Genomic DNA, 16,913 nt, shown 5'->3' with positions numbered 1-16,913 from the left:
AATCAGCCTGTCCCTTTGCAGGCTGCAGCCAACTAAGACCAAGCAAGATACCCATCTGTGACCGTGGTCCAGAGCCATAGACCCCTGTGCCTTGCACCAGCTCTTCCAGCACCTTTCCCTTCACCCCCAGGCCCTGATGCAGGGACAGGAGAAGGGGCCATGGCATTTCAGTGCATTTTGATTACAATTTGCACTCACAGGTTTGGTGCAAGTTATCCATAGATGAAATCAGGCTAAGGAGGCAGTAGAAGGTTCTGTGGAGGTGACTCCTCCTGTATGATTGGAGGTGGACATGAACAGGGGAACCTGCTAACATGAGCTGCTTGTCAGTACCATCAGTTTAGAGAACAGTCTTGTCATGCTGGGAACTAAATTAACAACATGATTGCCAAGGCTGTAGCCCCAAAGCCTGAGGCCTGACTGAAGTAAAACTTGGGAGTGTTTGGGGGTTTTTTCCCTTTTTTTTACTTTCCTTTTTTTTTCCTCTTTTCCTTTCTTTGTGCCCTCCTCCCTCCTTTATGTTTTTGTTTTGAATGTTGCTCTATTCTCATTTCCCTATACAAAATATCATAACACACACATGAAAAAATCAGTATCTCGCTCCAAATAATCACAACACAAATCTGTCTCCTTCCCCTGCTGCAATTGCTCCTCTGGGTGGCAGGCCAGGGAAGCCAGCCAGGACACCACAATCCCCCAGAGGAGCTGGCTCGCCTTTCTGTAATCAAAAGGGCTCATTAATTACAGCCCCTGCCCAGAAAAAGATGCATAAGAACTGCCAGTCAGAAAGCCCTGCTGTATCCAAAGTCACCAGCAGCATTTTCTTCCCTGCTAGGAAGGAACCAACCTTTAAGCCCTCTCTAAAGCTTTTCATGAACCTAAATAAGACTTCAAAGGGAAGGCGAGAAGGAATAGCAGTCCCTCCTGACCCAAGGAGGAGACAGGGCAGATATATTTCTCCAGAGCCAGGCAGCACACAGTCCAGGGGAGGCAGAGGGGATTACTCAGAATCTCCTTCTCCTTCTGTCTCTTCCCCTCCTCCTCTACCGGACCCTCCTATGGAAAACCCACTGGGAAAGAAGGCAGAAAGTAAGAAGCTCTCCAACATGACTGTGTGTGCAGGGGCACATATGTCTAAGAGCTTTGTGCTATATTCTTGTAACTGCAGCTATGCTGAAGCAAAAATCCAGATTAAAATAAAATGAAAACCACAATCTCAAATACTGTGTCCCATCCCCACTTCCATCCTTCCCTCGACAGCACCCTTGACCTCAGAATCCATTAAAACTGTATTCCTTCTTACTTTGCTAATCTTCAGTTATTTTCAGTACAGGAAATAAATGTCTGCAGTGAATATGTGCAGAGCTCACTTTGCAAACAGCTCTCACTCACAGCAGCAGGTACTCTGGCTCTGCCCAGTACTGCCATGGCCTGCCTCTGCCTCTTTCCCTGGCCTCTGCACAAACAGGCCAGGAGCTGTATTTGTTTATCTGTCCCACTTGGGCTAGTCTGTTTGTCCGGTGAGTGGTAGGAGAGCACAGGCCAGCACCAACTTCTGCAGGACACTCAGAAAAGGGGCAGGAGGAGGATCTAATCTTCACGCTGCAGGAGCAGGGACTCACAGCCCTGCCCTTGCAGTGTGACAAGCATGTGAGAGGTAAGGCAGCCACAACATGTGAGAAGAGCTCCTTTTGTATTTCCAGATTTCCTGCAAGGCAACAGGAATAAAACAGTCTTGCAAACTGACACTGAAGGTTTCTGCACTATTACTGTACCAGGAGCTGTGGCTCCAGTCCTGCAAAGAGTCACACCTCAGGCCTTAGAAGTAGGTGCTGTGAGTGGATCCATTGGAGTCAGGTTAGCAGAGCGAGCAAAACTCTGCAAGAGTTATCCAGAACACGATGTGCATTTTAAGACTGCAGTTCATCCAGAACAGGAGTTGTTTGCACATCTAACACCTTGAGCTACAGCCCCAACTTTGGTGCTTGGTTGCTCTCATAATGCAACAGTAAGAAAAAGGAGAACCTGGAGAACAAATCAAAACTAATATTCATGTATCCATTCTATAAATTCTGGTGCCTGAAAACATTCACAGTCCAAATGAATCAGAAATGTCAATCAAGTGAATGACTGCTTTGTGTCTACATGGATATTTCCAAGTGTATTGGGGCTGTGTTGCTCAGCCCTTCTCATTAGGGATTGCAGAGTAGAGAGGAAAAGAATTAAAGGGGGAAAAGAACCAACAGAAACAACTGAGATGAAACACAATCAATGACAGAGCCAGAACAATATTACAAAAAGTAAATTGATACATGTAAAAAGCCTAAAAAACTCACAGGAATCATCTTATTAAATCCAAGCCCCAGCAGCAATAATTTAAATGCCATTAAATGCCATTTTTAGTTACTTTTCTCCTGCAAAGTCTGGCTTCTTTCTTGATAGATAGCTCCAAATGTTTTGGCTTTAACCAGTGGCTGGAGTCCTTTTCTCACTCTTTGCAGCTTGTCTGGGTTCTGGCTAAATGGAGACTGAGGGTGAAATGCTCATGGGTATGTGTGGCTGAAGGAGTCACAGCAAGTCACCTTCTGCCATTTGCCAAGCTCTGGCATGGGATGCTCTACACACACCATCCCTTGCCAGCTTCTCACAATATTTACTCAGACTGTTTTACTATGCTCTCACTGTTAGGACTCCTATTCTTTTCCAGCAATGAAGTCACTGCTGAGATGAAACCTAGGAGAAGCAAGTTTGGGTTATTCATAACTCCGTTCCTGACACACGGTAAAAGCCAGATTATGTGAGAGCGCCTGAAGGTAAAAACCCTTTGCACAGCACAAGAGTCCATTTTTACTGCTTTTCCTGGTGTCAGAGGAGTAATGCTGGGAATCTCCTCTTACATGCATTGCACTTTTTCAGCCTTCTAAGACACTCCATTAAAAAAAAAAAAATCAAAACTAACAACAACAAAAATGGAAAAAGTCCAGAACATATCAGTGTTGGCATCAGATGTTCTGCCTGTAAAAATGTTAGAGGAAAATTGTCATTTTTGCACTGCTTCATTGATAAATCACCCATTTAATTTACTAATGCAAGAGCAATGTTAAAAGCTGCAGTTCCCTCTGCTGTCAGCTTCATGAAGAACCATCTCTCAGCCCCCTTACCTCAATCCATTTTACAGATACACCACAAACTACAACGCAGAGCTGCTACCATCTTGCACTGCTACCATCTTGCAGTGTGCATTTGCAGCCTGGAGGGCACACCAGAGCCTGGGCTGCAGCAGGAGAAGTGTGGGCAGCAGGGCCAGGGAGGTGACTCTCCCCCTCTACTCTGCTGAGACCCCACCTGGAGTACTGCATCCAGCTCTGGAGCCACTATTACAAGAGGGATGTGGACGTGCTGAAGTATGTCCAGAGAGGGGCTATGAGGATGCTCAGAGGGCTGGAGCAGCTCTGCTGTGAGGACAGACTGAAAGAGTTGGGGCTGTGCAGTCTGGAGAAGAGGAGGCTCCGAGGGGACCTTCTTGTGGCCATCCAGTATCTGAAGAGGCCTACAAGAAAAGCTGGGGAGGGACTATTTAGGCTGTCAGGTAGTGACAGCACTGGGCGGGATGGAGCGAAGCTGCAGGTGGGGAGATTCAGAGCGCAGGTGAGGAAGAAATTGTTCAGCACAAGAGTGGTGAGAGGCTGGAATGAGCTGCCCAGGGAGGTGGTTGAAGCTCCATGCCTGGAGGTGTTTAAGGCCAGGCTGGATGAGGCTGTGGGCAGCCTGAAGTAGGGTAGAGTGTCCCTGCCCATGGCAGGGAGGTTGGAACTAGGTGATCCCTGTGGTCCCTTCCAACCCTGACTGATTGTCTGATTCTGCCTTCTGTAAAATTCACTTTGTTTTTCACTGGCTAACAAAATATTTTCAGCTGCTGGGATTTCTCCTTATCTTTAATGCAAAATAATAAAATAGCCCCCTTCATTCCTTCACACAACAGGTGTTTTTCCCATTCCATGCTGAAATTTCCATTTCGCTTCCTCTCTCTTAGATAGCTTCAGTTCTTCATACAAGCACACAGTATGAAAGAAGGAGATACCTTTAATGCAGCCTTCCTACTGTTAAATATATATCTTATTCCCCCTTTCAAACAACAACAACAAAAAAGCTAAACAACTATTAAAGTGACAAAATGACAGCAACAAGTAGACAAAGAGAAACGTTAGAGGCAACTCAGACCTATTGTCCATCAGGTGCCTTTCCTTCTGGTGTTCCACTTAAAGACTGTTGTGTTGAGAGCAAGCTGTTCTCCGCGGGCTTTCTTCCTCCCTCTGCTTTAAGAGGGTTTTATTTCACCAGAAAATGTTTCTTGTAAAAAAAAAAGAAACCCAACCAAACAAAAAAACCCACAATAACAAAACCCCCAAACACCAAAAACCCCACAACCAAACAACTGTTTTATATCCAACGCTAACATTGTGCCAAACTCTGAGAAGTGCCACCTTGGTTTTCGTCTTTCTGGGGTCTGAGCAGTTGTGCGTGGAACAGCTGCATCTCTGTAAGCCCAGGGCAGGTGGCCCCGGCCAGACACTTGCCACTCACAGCCACAAAGCTGCAGAGTCTGAGCAGTTCCTCGGTAGTCAGAATATGTTCATGAGCTGCAGTTTCTTCTCCTTTTACTTTTCGATAAGGTAAAGCAAAAGCCCAGTTCAAAACTGCTAAGGAGTTTTCCACCCTGGCGTTTGAGAAGTCATTTTCACTGTCATTAAAAAAAATATTCACACAACTAAAAAACAAAAAAAAACAAAAAAAAACAAAACCACAAAACCAAATAACCAATAAAAACAAACAACAAAAAAACAACCCATGATTTCCTTTGCCCCCTGTACAAAGGGCAGTGGCTTTGCATCACCATCTGTGATGTCATCTGACTCTTTTAGAGTAGTCTGACTTCAGTTCTGGGTGTCGGGTCTGCTTAAATAGAAGTTCGACATCTTTGGCTCTCCTCTTGCAGCAGAAGGATTTTCCTCTCCAAAATAAGTCTAAAGTACCGTCCTTGCAATGCCAGGTCCTTTTAAGTCCTGTTGTCTCCCCGAGCTGCAGGGCCACGGTGGGCTTGGGAAAGGGCAAAGGGAGATCTGAGAGTCTCTGAGTCAGCACATCAGCTCAGAAGGGATCCGCCACAGAAGGAGTAACGGCGAGCTGCAAACCAAGATCAGAAGCTGTTACAAACTGACCCGATTTCAGCTCTGAATGCCACCGTGTCTAACAGGCAGAGATCTACAAGGGAGAGCCAAGAGAAGAACAGTGAAGGACAGCTCTAAAACCAGTATAGATCCTTGCTTTTATCCTGAGGCTGCAAACCTGAGAATGGAGAGAAGAAGAAAAAAAAAAAAACAGGGAAGAAGAAAAATAGGTACAGGCATTTAAGGACAGAGAAAGACAAACTACATTTCTGCCAGTTGAGATCAGAGAATCAGTCTAAAGAATGGGCTCCCCAGAGCCCTTAGGATGACATGAAACACGGAGAAGAGCCCAGGCTAGACTGGAGACAGGCACACATCCCTCCTGTCTAAAACGAGGCCATCATAAGGAGCCATTTGTGGCTGAAATTGCCCAACTTGAGCATGGAAAACTGCTTCAATAATGGACTTCCCTTGCCTCCACAACTACTGACTCAGGAACTGCCACTGCTGGCTATGCCTGTGCCACCATTTGGCCACCACTAAGGCAACACAGCCTTACTTTCAGGCACCCTACCAGGCACAAGGCATCACTACCATTGCCCTTTTTGCTCAGAAACCACAGTTGTGCTTTTCTCTCAAAACTGGGAGAAAAAAAAATAAACAAGAGAAGCCAGTTCATGAACCTGAGGTGTCTAGAAATTATCTGCTTGACTGTAGTGGCTGCACTCCTGCCCTCAAGGCAGCCTGTGGAGGGAGCCAAGTGGTGACCTTTGAGATGGCTCAGTGCCGCTCCCAGATCTTGCTGCTCAAGGCAAGAGCACCTCAAAGCAAGCCATACCTTCAGGGTGCATTTGCAGGTGCCAGAAATTTAAAGGATGTTGGGGGAGAAGGGATAATGTGCTGGCCTGTCTCATCTTCCCTCTCCCCTTTCTCACTTGCCTGGCCTGATACCTCCAAGAAAGGTAACCAAGGCAATACTCAGCTCTCTCCCATGGGGCTTCCACCCCAGTTTATTCCCCAATGGCTGCATGACAGCTGCTCCACTGTAAGCATCCCTTCTGCTGCTATAGATGGTGTGGAGGCAGGGGGGCAGGGATGCATCTGAGTCAGGGGACACAGAAAGACTGTGAGTAGCTCTTTACCTGCATCCACATTGAGGCCGAGGCTCTGTGCCATGTCCCCTGCTGTGCTGGGGAAGGGTCCCGATGTTGTCCAGGCTGCAGCAGCACCCACCTCACTCTTGCCCAGTTCACAGGGTGGGCTGACTGGTGTGGGCACGGAGGCAGGGGTGAGGCGGTGGGGGCGGACAGAGGCAGTGGGCACCAGGAGCGAGCTGTAGCGGGGGTCAAAGTGGGGTCCATAGACTTCATGCATAGCGGCAGGGCGGGGGTAGGCAGTGCTCTGTGTCCCGATGTAGGGAGGGTGATGGTGGTGGTGGTGATGGTGGGCATGGTGCCAGGGCTCAGGGCCACCCTGGTGTAAGTGGCCGTGCAGAGAGGCAGGTGCGTAGGGGTCGGCAGCGGCAGCAAAGGGCAGCTCACTGTGGGCAGCAGCTGCCAGGGGGCTGCTCAGGGTGGCTGTGACCGAGGAGGGCTGGTATGTGCTGTTCCAGAAGGACGGCGGGAAGCTGCGCTGGATCATTGGGAAGGAGCCATCTGAGCCAAGAGAGCAGGAGAGGAAAGGAAAGGCAGCAATGAGCACACTCAGCAAGTCTTGATCTCTTTCCCCTGTGACTCTGCCCCTCCTCAAATCTCCACAAACCAGGTCTCGCATTACCTTTATCCCCCAAACATTTGCAAACAACAAGAAATTGCTCCCAGCAAGTACAGATTCCGCTTCAGCTAAACACTCAACATGCCTAGCCCAAGGCTTTTCTGTGAAACTGGAACTATTTGCTCCGGGTTTCTCTTACTGTGTGTTTAGGGAAGAGGCTGTTACCTGTGATGAGGGAATCGTTTCTTTTCCTCAGCAGTGGAAACTAAGTCAAAGCTATTTTACACTACAGCGACTTCCAGGATTTTGTGTATTTGTGGGGGGTTTGTTGTTGGTGTTTTTTCTTCAGTAATCTGCCCATTTAAGTATTTATGCCCATCACCTTCCAGGAAAGTGGCTGCTGCCTCAAGCGTGGTTTCAATGTGGGCAGGAGGAGCACAAGACATCACTAAGGGCCAGCTCAGATTTTGTACATATCTTGGGCCAAGTCTCCATCTATAGCACCGACCTTAGACCAGCTTTTTGAGCATATCACTAACATATTCAGGAAGAACTCTGCAGATCTTGGGAGACTGGCAGCATAAAGGACAAGGACTCTACATTTTCTTTGCCCAGTAAGCAACGTGTGATATGGACTAGTGGTTTTAATAGCACAGATTGAGGTTAGGCATTATTAATTAGGAATGCACACTGTTCCCCACACAAATGAAAAAGTACTCCTGATATATGTTGGCCAGAGGTCTGTCAGCTCTGTGCCTGGCATTGCTCAGGAGAAAGGGAAGCAATTCATGACAAGCAAAGAACTCTCCTCTCCTGCCATCAATTCCAGCACTGAATACCTTTCGCCTGTGAAATATTTAAATGACTATTTCATGCTTAAAAATTCCTGACAGCTACTGTTCATGAGGGTGCCTGGGAAATCACATCTCAGCTGGGCAAGCAGCCCTCTGAGGCAGGGTCACCCAAACTTCACCAAAAAGCACCATCTGTCCTAACTTCCTGGTGGGCTGTGTGAGGAGGGTTATTCCATTTTGCCCTGGGTATTCCCATTGATCTGTCCAGGATGACTCAGGCATGGCTACGAAGAGCTGCTCTTCAGTCGTGGCCTTGGCCATGCCAGCACAGCGCTACCACCATGAGCAGGTCTGAAAGCCCTGATTGTCAGAAATGTGGAGTCCAGCAACAACCAGGGTGGTATACATGTAATGCAAAACGCATGGACACATACTGGCTGGGTGTTAGCAGTGGGAAGATGAAATGACAGCTCCCACATCTGCTTTTATCACTTTGTTCCCATCATTGATTATGACCATGCTAAATTTAAAGCTGGGTCAGCAAGGCAAGTGCTTGCCACAGCAGGGGGGATCCTCTGTGACTTGTTTTGTTGCAGCCCTCCTGCCCAGGTAAATCTCATAGAATCACAGAATCACCACGGCAGACCATCAAGTTCAACTCTCATCTAACTCCAGGACCACTACTACACAATATCCTCAACCGCTAGATCTAAACAGCTTTTAGAGCACTGTAAAGTTCCCCTGCCCACCTCCCGGGCCACTTCTCCCTGGGCTGTTGAAGGGACTTTTTTCCCTCTAAAAGCATGAATCCTCCCTCAGCTCTCGGACTGCCACAGTCTGCTCCCAGGGGCTGCCTGCCGGGCAACGGAGAGGAAGCTCCCCTCGTTGGTGAGGTGGAGATTTCTCCGGCCACCGCGCCCTTCCGCGCCGCGCTGCGCGCTCACCCCGCCAGGAGCCGGCGTTCCGCGCTGCCTTGGCGCTGCCCAGAGAGAAGCTGCTGGGCTGGCTGAGAGCCCGGCTGAAGTGCTCGTCCACCACGGCGCTGATGTCCCCCTGGAAGTAGGTGAAGAGGACGCAACGGGAGCTGAGATACTCGGCCTCGGGAGGTCGCTCCTTCTCGGGGCTGCAGTCCTCTTCCTTGATGTTGGCCGCGGGGTGGCTTGAGAATGAGCTGCTGGCGCCGGCGCTGCTGCCGCTCTCCGGAGCTTCTTGCATTTTGGAGTAAAAGGACAGTTTCTGGAGGAAAGGGGGAAGAAAGGAAAACGGAGCCGGTCAGGCAGCGCATCGCAGCGAGGTGCGCTGGCCCTCCCGGAGCCAGCCGGGATGCAGCTCCGATCCCGCTCCCGCGATCTTCCCAAGAGGATGCGAAAGTCTGATCCTCGCCTTCCCTCCGTCCCCACCACCACCTAGATGCATTTCTGCCCCACCTCTAGGAGGCAGCGAAGGGGATGCAAATAGGTCTGAGGGCCCGAAACCCAAGACAAGAGCCGGGATGTTGTAAGGCAGCCTGCAGGCAGGGACTGCACACGTGGGTTCCCAGCAAGAAGCCCCGCGCAAGAAAGCACTTTGCAGACCGGCTTCTGGGCAAACGGTGGCCGCCGAGGGGCTGAGATGCGAGAGGCGAGGTCGGGGGAGTAGGCAGGAGGTAGGGGGGAAGGCGAATGTTGCTCGGTCCTCAGCTTGCAAAATCCGTTCCGTAGAGTGTCCTGTAACCCGCAGCGACACGGAGGAGGAAGGGAAAAAAATAAAAAGAAACTGGCAGCCTCAAACACATTTCAGGGCAGAAAAATCGCATTTCCCTGGCCATCAAAAAGCTCCAGGTATTTCCTACAAGATCGTTCTGTTTTCATTGGATCCCACTGGGTGGGAAAACAGCAGGCGTTAAGTTGGCTGGATGTTTCCCATCTTCTCCTCAGCCGCGTTAGCGTGTCCGCAGCTGGCGCGAGTTTCTTAGCAATAACCGACGGGATGCGGGGCCCGGGCTCAGCCGTTTGGGCAGAGCCGTGGCGTTGGCGGCGGGAGAAGCACCGCAGGGACAGATCAGAATCTCGGGCCAAGAAGACACGCGAGATATTTAATAATGTCACTCCTCCGTGATGACCGTCTTTCTACTTGGCTCCCACCTCGGCCATTGAGGTAATGATCATCCCCCTGAATAATGTCACGAAGGGGGGGGGGGTGGGGGGTGGGGGGGGAGACAAGGTAGGGGAAGACATCATTTGCTATTTGTAACAGGTATTCCAACCTCGCTGCCAGGCACTGGAGGTGGGCACGGGGGCTACGCGCAGAGGGACCGTGCACCTCAGGACCGGTCCTGCGCGACGGGGACGGCCGCCTGGCCCCATCCCGGAGTACTGCTACCTCTATCCACCCCCATTTTCGTTTTACTGGGAGAGGAAGACATTAATTTCCGGAGGCGTGAAGGTGAGGAGAAAAATGGAAACCAAGAAGTCGAAAAACAAAGCGGTGTGCAGCAGGTGCAGCCTAAACTTGGCGGGACAATGTGTGTGCCGGGGCGGGCAGAGCTCTGACCCAGGCGGGACAGTGCGTGTCCCGGGACAGGCAGTTACTCACGGACCGCAGGCTGTCCGCGCAGCGAAACATCGGCGCGCCTGGCAGGATGCTTTTATCGAAATCAGGGGTGAATTCGATAGCCGCAATATGCTGGGCAGCGCGGCGGCCAGACGGGGCTCGCTGTAACGGAGTGAGTAGCCGCGGGTACCGCCCGTCAGGAGCCGTGTGGGGCCGGGGACTGGGCCGGGGTTACCCTCGCACAGCAAGAGCATCCCCGCAGCTCCACCGCACCGTAACCTTGCCCCCTTTGGGAGCCAGGACTTCCTTCCCGCCGCCAAACCGGGGAAATCCCATAGTGTCCCGACACTCTCGCCTCCTCTACTTCCAGAGGGTAACTGAGGAGCACCCTCTCCAAGGCAGCTGCTAAAATATCTGCCCGAAGAGGCTCCCCCAGCTGCGGCCGGGATGTCGGCGCAATGCCTCGGGCAGCTCTTGCCTCGCCGCGTCCGGCAGGACTCTGCAAGAAACCGCAGACATCGCTGCTGCGGCTCCCCGCGCAAGAACGGAGCCCGTCCCGGCAAAGGGAAATTTAAAAAAGTAAAGAAATTCTTTCAAGGCGGGAGGGAAAGGGGGGGTGGGGGGTCGGAAATCATTAAAAAGACCTCGCGGGGTTAAAATCGCGCTTCACGCAACTCGTCAGTCACCGCCGGGGTACGTACCCTGCCGACCCCCTCTCCAAGGTGGGATGCGGTTCTGCTCCGCTCACCATCGCAGGCTTCCAGATCTTCCCCCCACCCCTCCTTTCCCCTCCCCTTCTCCTTTTCCCCTTTTCCTTTTGGTAAGGCCCTAGACGGCCATCCTCCAGACGACACCCCTCCCACCCTCTACCTCCTCACCGCTGCCCCCCCACACGTACCTGGTGGTAGGGGCTGTAGGCGGCTGCAAAGTAGGGCTGGGGAGGGCCGTAGACTTGGTACATAACATCCAAACAGCTCATGGCTGGCCGCAGCCGAGAATTAATTTTTTTCTCATCAACGCGTGTTCTGCATAGTGGAGCAGTGCTTCGCGGGAGGGAGGCTCCCGGGGGTTAAGAGGCACCACTCATTGGTGGGAGGAGTAAGGGGGGATGAGGCCGCGCTGGGCTGGGATGACAGCCCCCTCCCTGCCTTCCTTCTCTGGCTCACTCCCGCACGCTAGTGCGGCTCACTCCAGCGAACACACCGGGGCCGGAGAAACCCCGCAGCCGCCGGCGACTTTCATCCGAGGATGTGGCGGGCGGCAGGGGTGAGGGGAGCCGGGAAGAGCCCTTTCTGCAGCCGGGACTGCCCGGAAGGCGCAGGGAAGCGCCAGTAGCTGGCGGCCGCTCTGGCCGCGTACGAACCCGCCGACCGCTCGGAGTGAGCTGGCGGGCGATTGGGGTGAGGGTGCTTCCAGCGGGACGACACCTACCGGGCTGCCTTTCATTTAATTTACTTAATTTAACTTGATATCTTTCATTCCACGTGCTTGCTGCGCCGGGTGGTGCCTCGCCGCCAATGCCGGCTCCTACGGCGGCCTCGCAGGCAGCTCCCCTCCACCGGGTCCCGCTGTTGATGGGGGCGGTGAGACTCCGGGAAAGGCAACAGTCTGGGACTCCCTCCCAAATCCCACAGAATTCCGCGTCCGCCGGAAAATGCCGTCACCAAAGTCAGGGGAGCTGGAAGGTCCAATGGATCGAAGGAGGGAAAATAGTTGTTCTCGAGAAGGTATCTCCCCAGGAATTCTGAATCGTTCCAAATGCCGGGAATGGCGATGCTTTGTCATTTAATAGAAACTAAACCAACGCCGATGGCAAAAGCAAGTGAAAAGAACAAATTATCCTGCAGGTAAATTGAGTTTCGCTCCCCAGCTTTCTGCTGAGTACGACACAGAGATGTGAATAGATGAACGTATGGCAACTGCTAATGCTGACAGGCGCGCACAGGAGGGAGATTAGCTTCTAACAGAGAGATGTAAATTCTCATTTCAATATCAATCCTTTGCAATATTTGTCATCGCGGTATGGGTCACACCTACAGTGAAAAGAGACCCGTTTTAAGTGTTTGTAACAAAGAGAAAAATACAGAAAATCTGAGAGAAATAATGTTGCTTGTTTCAAATGCTGATTGTTTACAAAATGATGGGGGAATATCTGAAAAGAATGAATACTTGGGATTTTGAAGACCTAGAAATCTCTAATCTTAGGAGAAAATTCTTACAATTAAAGATTAGTATTTAGCTCTCTTTTGTTTCCTCCAAAACATAATTTCTATATTCTAGGTGCTAGATATTATTTTGAATGGCAATCCTATGCCAAAATCAGACTTTGCTGCCTCATGAGCTGAAGTTTCACTTCTTTTCTGCACTAGGTTCAAGGTTACAATTCATATATAATCACATTTATTTTCTCCCTCCTCTAGTTTGGTAAATTTGCTTTTCATACTGCAGTGCACCCTGGAATGCTGTGGCTGCAGGGTTCAGCCCTAGCACCTCTCTCTCAGAGCAAATTTTGTGTTGGTGGTCAAGAAGATTAAGAGGGGAAGAAACAAACAAACCAAAAAAGTAAGAAATGTATCTCATAGTTCATAATTTTATTCCTTTTAAGTAGCAAGCAAATATCTATGACACCAGGTAGGACTCTGTGGCTGGCATCCAAAACAAAGCAGACAGCTAAAGAATGCCCCTCCACTCCTCAGAGCAAGAGGCTGAGGGTTGCCATGGGGAAAATGGGGTCCTGCTTCTCCCCTGCTCATAAGAGGCAGGGAGCTTTCCCATCATGCAGAGATCTCTGAACGTTTCAAAGGTACAAAATCTCTGTGAAGGCAAGTTTGTTTGAACCCATACTCCAAAGATACAGTGTACCTTCTTGCTGCTTGTACCCGCTCTTCAATAACTTCAAAGGTAGGACTTGTCACTTGCCAAGGCTAAGCTTTTGACTCTCGTGAAGAGAAGCTCACAGTGAAATAGCAACACTTGCATCTGGGTGCCACCATGCAGAGAGTGGCCTACCTTGTGCTCCCTGGAGAATCTCTGCTTGAGGGGATGAATTGAGGGGGTTTACCTCACACTCAGGTATACATTAGGGGATTCAGGTTCAGTGTGGCTTGATAGGAATTCAGTTTCTTTCCCAAGGAGCTCAGCGACTGTAAACTCTCCAATGTATGACATGAGCAAACTTTAATGCTTCAATACAGAGCAATACAGACATTCGAAGTGCTGGTGTTGTTCTGCCCTCTTGGTGCACTCTGTGAAATCAGTACTGGTATAGGAAATTATCCTGGAAACCAAGGGTCAGAGACTATATTCACTAATGATCTCACTGCACGTTTGCAATTACATGAAAACAGTTTTTCTTGGTCCTAACTAAAGAATTTTAGGTGGGCTAAGTACACGAGGAACCACAAAAGCTTGGGGAAAAAAAACACATCAAACATCTGTGGGAGAAAATTACTGTAGCAATTAAAGAAAGAACACTTTTAGGAAGGATGTGGGTTAAGAACTGGCTGTGTACCATTAGAACACTGGCATGGGTTTACTTCTATGGTCATGAGCTGGTAGTGCTTCACAGAAAAACCTCATTAAGAATAAAGAATGATGAATTTTGATGAACAGAGAGATGCAGAAATGACAGCTTGCCTTGGAAAGCACTCCCATAAAGCAATGCAATGGTACTTTTAAACAAAGCTGGAACATTTCACCAAAGAAGAATTGGGTGCTACTGTGAATGGCTTCACTAGAGAGGCAAACAGGTCACCAAATGAAAAATAAACATTCAGAAAGATCAGAACAAAAAAGTCTTGGAAACATGATAGCATTGATCACATTTCTTGCTAACCTTCCCTGGAAAATCTGCATCCTGTGCCAGCCTGCCAGCACCCAGTGTGCAAAAGCTGAGCCAGTGAATAACATGTTTGATTCAAGGATTAAATAGTTTTTTAGCCAGCAGTCTGACCATGGGTATAATTCATACTGTTAATAATACAGTTTCTTTAGAAGATGGAGGAGCTTTTTCTGTTTCCAGAAAGCCATGTTTTCCCAAGTGGAAGATGCCACGAGGTGGATGGAGAATCCAGCTCCTCCTGCAGCCATTTGCTGCTGTGCTTAGCTGCCTTCAATGCTTCGCACTTCTAACTTGAGTTGGGCTGACTTCAACTTCCAGCTGTTGGTTCATACGTCTTCACTTAGCTAAACAATCCTTTCAGATGTAATATTTTCTCTTAAGAAACTTAGTTTATTCCACACAATTTTTTTTTCTGCCAAAATAGATGCAGCTCCTCAATATCACACAGCAGTTTCAGACAACTTTTTGTACCTCTTTTCTTTACATCCTGTGCAATTTTCGACATTCTTGGCACAAGAACTCATTGTTATTCTAACACCTCTCTAGCTGAAGGTGTACACAAAGTAAAACAATCTTCTTAGCAGCTGATGCTTATGGTTGTTGGGTTCTGGGGTTTTGTCACAACATGATTTTAAAGACACTTCATGCTGACATGCTTTCCCACTGTGAACACCATGGTATTTTCACTGTTGTGAGCTGCTGAAAACCACAGACTGCTTGGCGGTGTGGAGCTGGTGGCTTAGGAATGTTTGTGATGTTTCTTCTGGGCTCCTACATAGCTGATTGAGATTGCAAGTGCTCAAATTGAAAGTTTTGGTGATCCCCCAAAAATCTATGATGCCTGCTCATGATTCCTTGTATAGTCATCCTTTCCAGAATCCCAGACATCACTTGCCTGCCTTGTTCCTAGACGTTCAATGTTGCAAACTGTTCCCATCTTGTGCAGTTTGTTCTTGAAAGTGCCAAGGGACTTGGCAATAACCTCAGGTCTCTCCATACATCTCACTTCCCACTTTACTCACGAGTCTTCCTAGGACCTGCAAAATTTGCTGATGTGAATTTATATCATCTCTCAAGTTACATATTAACATCCTGAAGAGTTCACAAAGTAGTTAATGAGGATACTCCTATGCAGTATCCACCTACTATACTCTTATATAACAGTCCTCATACTCCTAAATACTAAAGATTTTCTGTCAGTTCCAGTTGCAAGCAGTTTTTGACTGTGTGCTTCATTTACACTGTGTGGTGCCTCTTCTGTGAAATGCCTGCCCAGGGTCCACTAGGCTCCCTGTTTCTGCTCTCTGTTTTATTCTCTAATGCCTCAGTTTGGCTCAAGAATTCAGCACACAGTGAACTTTGAAGTCGAACGCACTGGTTAAGGGTTTACATGGCTCAAATTTGGCTGAAACAGGTTGAGATCAATATTGCTGTTCTTTTTTATCTTAGTCTTTGAGCTCAGCCTCCCTAAAAGCTTCATTTTAGCATTTTTTTGTTTGTTTGTTGTTGTTGTTTTGTTTTCTTTTGTTTTTTTTAAGGCTTGGCAACTGTTACCATGGTGCTCCCAGGGACGTTTTTGAGGTACAGCTTCTGGGTCTGTATTGATGTAGAATAATTTAGGCTCAAGAGCTGCAGGCTTGGTAGTTTTCATGAGCACTGAATTAGCTGAAATGAAAGACAAAAACCAGTATGGTAAGGTAGCAAAATAGCATGGGGAGAGATGATACTGACTTCCTTGTCTCCTTCACTGTCCCACAGAACCTGGGTTTGGTTATTTAATTAATTTTAAGTCTAAACTTTTAAGTATTTTTTATTTTCAACCTCAGAAATCTTTTATGGTTAACTTCAATCTTTCTTTGAGAGTGTGCTCCCCTTCCCCCTTTCCTTTTATTTCTTTTTTTTTTTTGCCTGGTGGCTCAAAGAATTAACTGTTAGCTGCTAATTAATCACACATACAGATACTATTTGGTACTCATTTGTGTATGTGACAACACGTCTACTCCAGTGACACGCTCTGCAGCAGCTGGAATGTACGTGGTGATTTTTACTCCATGATGTACAGGGGAGCTGCAGCCCTGCTCAGGGGGCAGCATCTGGTGTGTGTCACTCACCCGTCCTACCCAACCCTTACGGGCTGGGGGCATCACCTGTCTCTCCTCTACTGATCGCGGCAGATGAAGAGATCATTATGCAGGGCTGGAAGGGAAATCTAGAGCTGTCATGAGGGAATATATTAACATGTGCAAGAACACACTGAAAGCATTGAATTTAGGGCTTGATTTTGAAATGTGGAAGTTTTTGTCATGAATGGGGATAGAAAGAGGTCGTTTTGCCTCCAGAGATGGAGCCAGCATGCTTTGTGATGCATGCACTGTGGCACACTTGGCTGTGAAATGAATCACCCTGCACCCCTCTACTTTCCCCAGCACTGAACCACTGCTGGGTGAATCTGACTTGTTCTGACATTCATTCATCAGACACCCTACCGATGGTTTTTTATTTGTATAGAACAGACATAATATGTATTTCCTCTGTGCTCAGGACAGAAGCAATTTCAGACAAAACATTCCCTACAATCACAAAATAGGCTTTTTGCTGGGTTTTATTGTACTTGTGGTTTGTTTGTTTGTTGGTGTTTGTTTGTTTGTGGGGGTTTTGTGTTTTTCATTTGGCTGGTTTGGGTATTTTTTGTTTCACTGCTATGATGTACAACTAGAAACAGGCTGTGTCTGAGCTCTGCTGAAGCTTCTTGAGCACCAGTGAACCAGCACTGAACTCTTCATGTAATTGTGTTTTGTACAGCCTCTGCAATATGCAGTTTTGATGATATTCATGGCACAGAGTCATATGTCTGCCTGCTTTGCT

At 48.5% G+C, this 16,913-nt stretch overlaps 1 protein-coding gene and 1 long non-coding RNA gene across 3 annotated transcripts; one reads left to right on the top strand and one right to left on the bottom strand.

Annotated features, from left to right (window-relative positions):
- Positions 1–4,780: 4,780 nt before the first annotated feature.
- Positions 4,781–11,612, bottom strand: VGLL2 (vestigial like family member 2). Of its 2 annotated transcripts, none has more exons than XM_064170218.1 (4): positions 11,106–11,612; positions 8,620–8,911; positions 6,311–6,823; positions 4,781–5,184 (listed from the first exon to the last, which is right to left on the bottom strand). In XM_064170218.1, the coding sequence occupies exons 1-4, from the start codon at positions 11,184–11,186 to the stop codon at positions 5,144–5,146; spliced, it is 927 nt and encodes a 308-aa protein (XP_064026288.1). In that variant the 5' UTR covers positions 11,187–11,612; the 3' UTR covers positions 4,781–5,143. The 2 variants fall into 2 exon arrangements, with proteins under 2 accessions (XP_064026288.1, XP_064026290.1); XM_064170220.1 differs by lacking the exon at positions 11,106–11,612 and adding an exon at positions 9,103–10,735.
- LOC135189640 (uncharacterized) lies at positions 9,895–14,624 on the top strand. The gene is made up of 2 exons (XR_010308187.1): positions 9,895–10,099; positions 10,578–14,624. It is a non-coding gene; the product is annotated as an uncharacterized LOC135189640 (long non-coding RNA).
- The last annotated feature ends 2,289 nt before the right edge of the window (positions 14,625–16,913 follow it).

This window comes from Pogoniulus pusillus, chromosome 33 (genome assembly GCF_015220805.1).
Source record: "Pogoniulus pusillus isolate bPogPus1 chromosome 33, bPogPus1.pri, whole genome shotgun sequence".
NCBI classification, from domain to species: domain Eukaryota; kingdom Metazoa; phylum Chordata; class Aves; order Piciformes; family Lybiidae; genus Pogoniulus; species Pogoniulus pusillus.
The sequence above is the reverse complement of the archived record's forward strand: the minus strand, read 5'-3'. Positions and strand labels throughout refer to the sequence as shown.

Bases quoted from the DNA above. Each gene is read 5' to 3' on its own strand.
- VGLL2 (XM_064170218.1), bottom strand. From the start codon at position 11,186: ATGAGCTGTTTGGATGTTATGTACCAAGTCTACGGCCCTCCCCAGCCC. The intron at 8,912-11,105 runs GTACGTGTGGGG...CCTTTCCTCCAG, and splicing joins CCTACAGCCCCTACCACCAG to AAACTGTCCTTTTACTCCAA. The intron at 5,185-6,310 runs GTAAAGAGCTAC...CTTGGTTTGCAG, and splicing joins CGGCCTCAATGTGGATGCAG to CTCGCCGTTACTCCTTCTGT.